General features: G+C 38.0%; 1 protein-coding gene across 1 annotated transcript; it reads left to right on the top strand.

Moving 5' to 3' along the window:
- Positions 1 to 2028: 2028 nt before the first annotated feature.
- LOC141438970 (ribonuclease Oy-like) lies at positions 2029 to 4525 on the top strand. The gene is made up of 3 exons (XM_074103051.1): positions 2029 to 2122; positions 2241 to 2527; positions 2820 to 4525. Exons 1-3 carry the CDS (start codon positions 2076 to 2078, stop codon positions 3299 to 3301), a joined length of 816 nt encoding a protein of 271 aa, XP_073959152.1. The 5' UTR covers positions 2029 to 2075; the 3' UTR covers positions 3302 to 4525.
- The last annotated feature ends 2194 nt before the right edge of the window (positions 4526 to 6719 follow it).

Raw genomic sequence — 6719 nt, 5'->3', positions numbered from 1 at the left:
CAGCTGAAGTGAGAAGTAAAAATTGCAAGTTGAACTCGTCCTGAATGTTAAGTGATTTCTCGCACGCTAGCCTAGCTTACCCACGATACCGATCCGATAGTGAGATAGATATATGCGATAGTGTAGATGTGTATTGAATACAAAGAAAAAAAAAGATAATAAGACAGCCGGTGAAATTACTGGCACTTGAGGTATCCCTATTAGGCCTCTAGGTTGGCAACACATCTGCAATCCCCCTGATGTAGCAGGTGTCTATGGCCGGTGGTAGCTTACCATCAGGAGAGAAGGAGCAAGTGCTCGTTTGCCATCCAGTAGAATAAAAAAAATGTTTGTTAAGACAGCCTTTTAAAGTTCGATAGTCCTGCCATGTCCGTGCGTGCGCAGCTCAGCAGGGCTACTACGAAACTCGAAGTTCGTGTCGTGCGGTCCCTCTGATAATACGAGAGCGAGAGGGACGGTACGATACGAACTTCGAGTTACGAGTTTCGTAGTAGCTCGGCAGCTTAGAAACTAGTAGCCATCATCTTCATCATCATGTCAGCTGTAGGACGTCCACTGTTGGATATTGGAACCTCCCCCATATAATAATAATAATAATAAATACCTACCCCCAGTTGCTTTGATGGAATCGGCCTGTGATAATGTATAGGAAGTTTGTAATTCAGCATGGAATCTTAGTCATGCTGACAATGTTGAAAAATAACAGTTTTTAGGGTAGGGTATATTTTTTTATTCGCGGTAAAAAATAAAATAATCTCTTCTATTGGAACTCAGTATGAGGTCTCTAAACACCATAACCCAACTCTTGCTACGATTATTTGTCGATTTAGTGATCCGTTTGCAAAGTAAAGCTTCATGTTATGGTAATTTTTGTTAAGAGTCAAGTCCCGTAAAATCATTAGGTTACGTTTCCACACATACACACAAACATCACGCCTGTATTCCCAAATGGGGTAGGCAGAGCTTGGGCAGAGCACACGAAACGTTACCGTTACCGGTTGCGTTTCCATATACCACATTAAAGAGTCAGAAGAAATATAGGTCTCCATTCACAACACTAGTAGCAAGGTAATTAGTGTAACGTACACCTACCTTACTTGTTTTGATACGATATGTGCGATGCAACACTACCGACACGTTCATTTGACGTCGTCGAGAGTCTGAGTGAACCGGCATGGAACCGTCTCTTGGCTTAGTAGCCAAGTACTAATGGAAAATTGTAATATTATTTTCTCAAAACACGACATGAAAATATTGACGTTGTGTTACAAATAATAGGCCAAGAAGTATCGCGCTGCAGGCGCTGCGCTCGCCTGCCTGCCGCGGTCACTCTAGCGGCCTGCAAAGAGATTTCATACAACTTTGCGGGCCGCTGGCCGGCAAAGCGACCGTCTTTTGTTTCAACGCGCTCCGCAGCCGCCGCGCCAACAGCCAGCGCGACACGCGCGCACACAACAGGGCAACCAGACTGGCGTCTCGCCATGCTTGATTTCTTGGTTTTTTATTTTATTTCATGTCATGTTTGAGAAAAGCATTATACAAGCCTCGGCCGGAACGTGGGGTGCCGGCCTCGCATCCCTATCCTACTGTCTACCGATATGTGCTTGGCCGGCAACCCCCTACTTCCCGGCCTCTATAGTAATGTTAATGTAGTATTATAATATCTTCAGGTGCATTGATTGTGCATTGCATATCTGGTTAGGTTACTGCCATACTGACCACTACTAGCGCCATCTAGCGATATATAGGGAGATCTGGATCCATTACTCCAGGGCAAGAACCATCTGCATCAGCTTTAGCTGTATAGGCTTGTTCCTTTTGTCTATCCCTAAAGTGAAGTGAAAAAAGAAGCTATTTTGACGTTTGTGACGTTTCCACGGTGTCTCTCTCGTCTTCTCTTTTAGTACAAATTATTAGTACAATTACAAATTACTACACTACATTACTAGTAATTACTGAACATCATTAGAACTGTAATGTTAACGTTCTAAACTGTACGTCCTGTACATTGTATTGTGTTATTTTTACTTATTTTATCTCTATAAAGTGTAATACAGTACAGAAAAGTTTGAAAAATGGCTCCATTCGGCAGTTTAATAACATTAATGCTGATTTATTCAAGGTAAGAAATCGGGATCTTAGCAACAAAATACTAAAAATTTATATGTGTTGGTATGCGTATTGACGTGAAAAGGTTCCAAATTATATTACGTAGTAAGTTTAATCCTTGCTTGTTTTAGTTTCCATTATGTGCAGCCAACTAAAGTATGGAAAGACAATAATTGGGACTTGCTAATATACACACAGCAGTGGCCTACAACGGCGTGTAATGAATGGAAAGAAAAGAATCCTTCACACAAATGTTCCATGCCCAGCCAAGGGAATACATGGTCTGTCCATGGCATTTGGCCTACTAAATATGGATCTATGGGGCCATTCTTCTGCAATAGCTCGGCGCATTTCGATCCAGAAGCTATTAAACCCATTGAAAAGGAATTGACCGAGCATTGGACAAACATAGATTACGGTAAGAATAATGTTTTCTATCTGTGAATGTTGAAAGTGGATGAACACAAAATAACACCAATATTAGTAAATATTTTATGGTGTTGGGTTTTATGTAATTTTTTTTGTTCATTAGTTGATTATATTTTTATCTTTATACAAGGTGTTCATTAAATATCTGATTCCTGAAAGATGCTTGAAATCATGTGTAAAATCAATTACGCTATACTCTATGTTTAGTTCTATTTTTATATATCCTTCTTTTTAACTACTTATCTTGTTATTGCTAAAAATAATTTTAACTGACATTCCAGGTACTTCCACATACTCCTTCTGGGCCCACGAGTGGACTAAACATGGGACTTGTGCTGCTATCCTTGACGCATTTAACTCCGAGTTCAAATATTTCTCTAAGGGTCTCGAGTACTTAAACACATACAACCTGTCAACTATTTTAAGTGAAGCGGACATTGTACCTTCAGTTAGCAAGACTTATGATGTTGTGGATATAGTCAATGCTCTCAGGGTTCGTTTAGGTGTGAATCCGGTTGTAGAATGCAGGAAAGAGCAAGGTAAGAGTAACATGATAGAGATACGTATATGTATGTCTAAGAAGCTAGAGCTGATGGATTGTGATGGAGTTGTACATCTATATCCGGGTATGCATAGCGACAATGTTCTGACCAATTGTGACAGAAACCAGGGTGTCCTGTATTTGCCATATAGCTCGCCTAGCAACTTAAACATAGTGCAGTGGTATAAACTAGTTACTTGGCTTCACTGGTTTACGTTGTAAGTTTAATCAGCCTTTATGATTCTGCCTGATCAAACTGAAAGTCACTGGTCGGCCAAAAGCATTAAGAACATAGACTAGGCCGGCCACAAAACCTAATTTCAAAGAAAAAAACTATTGCAAAATTTAATAACCTAGCTGTTTTGAAAACTGTTTTGGGTAGCAAAAAATGCTCTGTGGGCCAGATGTTTGATGTGGCTGTTTTACCGCCTTAACTTTTTGCAACAGCAATGCAATGCAGTGGCTTAGGGTCCTCCCACACCTATAGGCGCGAGATCGGGATTAGCTTTTTAAAGCCAATTCCGCGTTGATAGGGGTGGGGAGACCCTTAAACAATTACTTAGTCTGACATGTTGTGTCTTGACATGGTATTGTTTCATACAACAACAAGCTATCCTGACACATTATTATTATTATTATTGAAATAATACACTAGCAGCTCTTAGAGCTGATGCGTGTACATCACTGCACTTGTGTTTTTAGTCAACAAATCAGATAAATCTCATCAATCATGGCCACCCTCTTTCTACTGTATTTGATTGCACTTCTAGCAAACCATCAAAATTTGATATTACAAACTTAGTCTAACTAAACTTTGGCATTGCATCAGTAGGATAAAAAGACATTCTGTTCCATATGTACAAATACTAGTCGAAACTGTAATTTCTGCACATTATTTCTTTGGTCACGGTAAGTGCACATCGGACCTCATCCATCGTCTATTTTAAGTCACTGGGAAACTGTTGAGATTTAGTTGTCCTGAAGTGCACCATTGTATTACTGATGAAATTTTTTATGACTGAAAAATGTGTAGGCTACAGATGTGTATTTTCAGTCTTAATCCACTATTGTTTCTTCTGTCTATTAATGAATAGTAGTTTCTGTCTCTGTTTTTTTTATTTATGTCCTTTGTTTGTCCAGTATTTATATTGCATAATTGTCAGTACATGCGTTTATTAAATGTTAATAGTTTTCGTCATTATCTTTATAGAATTACCTAAACAGAAGCTCTTATGATTGTCCGTCTGCCAAGAGCCATTTTTTAGAGCGCCAAGAACGTATAGATATAGATACAAAGCTGGATAAACTCAATAAGATGTAAAAATGTGATTTCTGCCAACCATGAATGAAATTTCTAAGAATTTCTACGGGTAAAGTAGGACTTCTCAAAGTAAGTAAATGAAAATGTCTGAACGATTGAACTGGAATATAATAATAATATCTTCATTTTCATAATACTATGAAGCAGAAAGTAATTTTGCTAGCTCTTGATTTTGTACAGAACCCTGAGGTTGATAGATCCTTGTAGTGAACTAGAATGATTCTGTTTGTCAAGCCAAGGTACACTTTAGTACCTTGTCACCGTATGCCTTCTGTCAATTTTATTACTAAAGTTCAAAAGAAGTGAAAAAGTCAGAGGTAGTAGTGTAAACATATCTTTGCCCACAACCATACAACCATTAAGTGTTACCTTTAATTTCTAATGAATATGGATTTTTGTTTTAATGTAATACTTAGTATGTGTGTTTAAAATGAATTGTCTGATAATTTATTTCAATGCTAATTTTATGAAAATGATACAATTACACTAATACATAAATTGGTTTTTCTTTTTTAAATATGGCTGTCCATCAGAAGACAATATTGCCAGTGTCTAGTAGGTTTTGCCGTTGTACGGTGAGAAAATTCTAGAAAACGAAATATGAGAGGTAATGGTGGATGAACAATGACAGCGACTCTCTACATACATATATTTTTATGTGTAAGATAATGTTTTTAATGTTCTTGTCCTAGAGATGTCAAAGTCATAGGTGTTAAGGAGCTATTTATTTCTATTATAACTGTTGAAATTATTTGACTGAATGCTTTTTTTTCTAGGTTAATAATATGAAACAGTGACTTAACACATTCATTTATTTCTGACTTAAAAGATGTGATACTCATAAGTATCTCAGTTTTAACATACTATTTCATATTCTAAAATTTCAACATAGAATTTTATTTATATTCAATTGAATTCAAGTGGAAAACAGCAATTAGTTATTGCATTATTTTATTTAATAACGAACTTTGATATTTATTAATAACCTAAATAAATACTAATTAATGAATTCAATACAGAACAAATTGACTATTACAAGTCTATTTTAAATACAATTTTGGTAAACTTGGTGGTACACTGGCCATCCCGCAAGGGAAATACGGCCCAAGCCTCTCACTCTGAGAGGAGGCCTGTACCCAGCAATGAGACAGTAGCATAGCTACCGAAGGGCTAGATGGGGAAGTGCCCCGGGCCCCCAAGCTCAGGGGGCCACTCGACTCTGACTTACAAACTATAAATGACATCTGGAGTACGTCGAAATCGGAACACGACGAATACGGAACAAACGATTTTAATAGTTTTAGTTGGGACTTGGGGCCCTAGTTTATTTTTTACCCCAGGGCCTTGGTTACCTAGCTATGCCACTGAATGGGACGTATATAGGCTGGCATATTAACACTGGCCATCAAACATGCTGTTAAAGGTTGATTGTTCTTAGCAATTACCAATTTACCCGACTGCGAAGAAAGAGGGTTATTTAGTATTGATAACACCAGTTACCTATGTGTAATTATTAATTAAGTTAAAGGCTTATGTACTTTTATTTTGAATGCAATAAATCTAATCATGTTTCTAAATAGTTGTTTAATATTTTTCCTATTAGCGGGTTTAGTTTTGATTAGTTTCAGCTTCGCATCCAGTTATTTCCTTCTATCCCTTCAGATGAAGATACATAGAGCTTCATTTATCTTGACAGAAGTTAGGTAAATAGTTACCAGCACCAATATCTGACACAACAGTCTACAGCAGTGGCGTGGCCAGGGCCGAATTTAGAGGTCTGGAGGAATTGGGGCAACAAAGGAGTAGAGCACATTTTTCACTCGAGTTTTTAATAAATAATTTATTGTGAAACCAAGTAGAAACAAAAAATCTCAGTAAAAGTTGTTTACTAGTGTTTACTCGTCGAAATTTAAAAAAAATGCCCTCCCCTAAATCCGGCTCTGGGCGCGGCGTCAGATATTTCCGTGGTAAGCCGAAGCAAAGATCGTTCATAATTCTGTGTCTGTTCTATTTATAAATATTGGGCAAGCTCGTGGGAATAGGGTTCTATGGACGCTTTGCCACTGGTTTACAGTCGCATGCATTAATATCTGCCCCAGCGGAGCGTGCAAAAATATCTGACACGTCCGAACGGCCCTAGTCGCACGCTTTTTTGTGTCAAATAATGGTGCTGCTGGCTATACTCAAGACCGTTTAGAGCTACTTTCAACGGTCCGTCAGATTCCGTTTAAAGTCTCTACCCATTAGCAATAAAGCAACGTGTCAGGCAATAGTAGATTGTTGCAACCAAGCAGAAAGTTTTTTTATTATGCACCGAGT

Source organism: Choristoneura fumiferana, chromosome 20 (genome assembly GCF_025370935.1).
Source record: "Choristoneura fumiferana chromosome 20, NRCan_CFum_1, whole genome shotgun sequence".
NCBI lineage: Eukaryota > Metazoa > Arthropoda > Insecta > Lepidoptera > Tortricidae > Choristoneura > Choristoneura fumiferana.
This window is presented reverse-complemented; position numbering and strand designations above follow the sequence as displayed.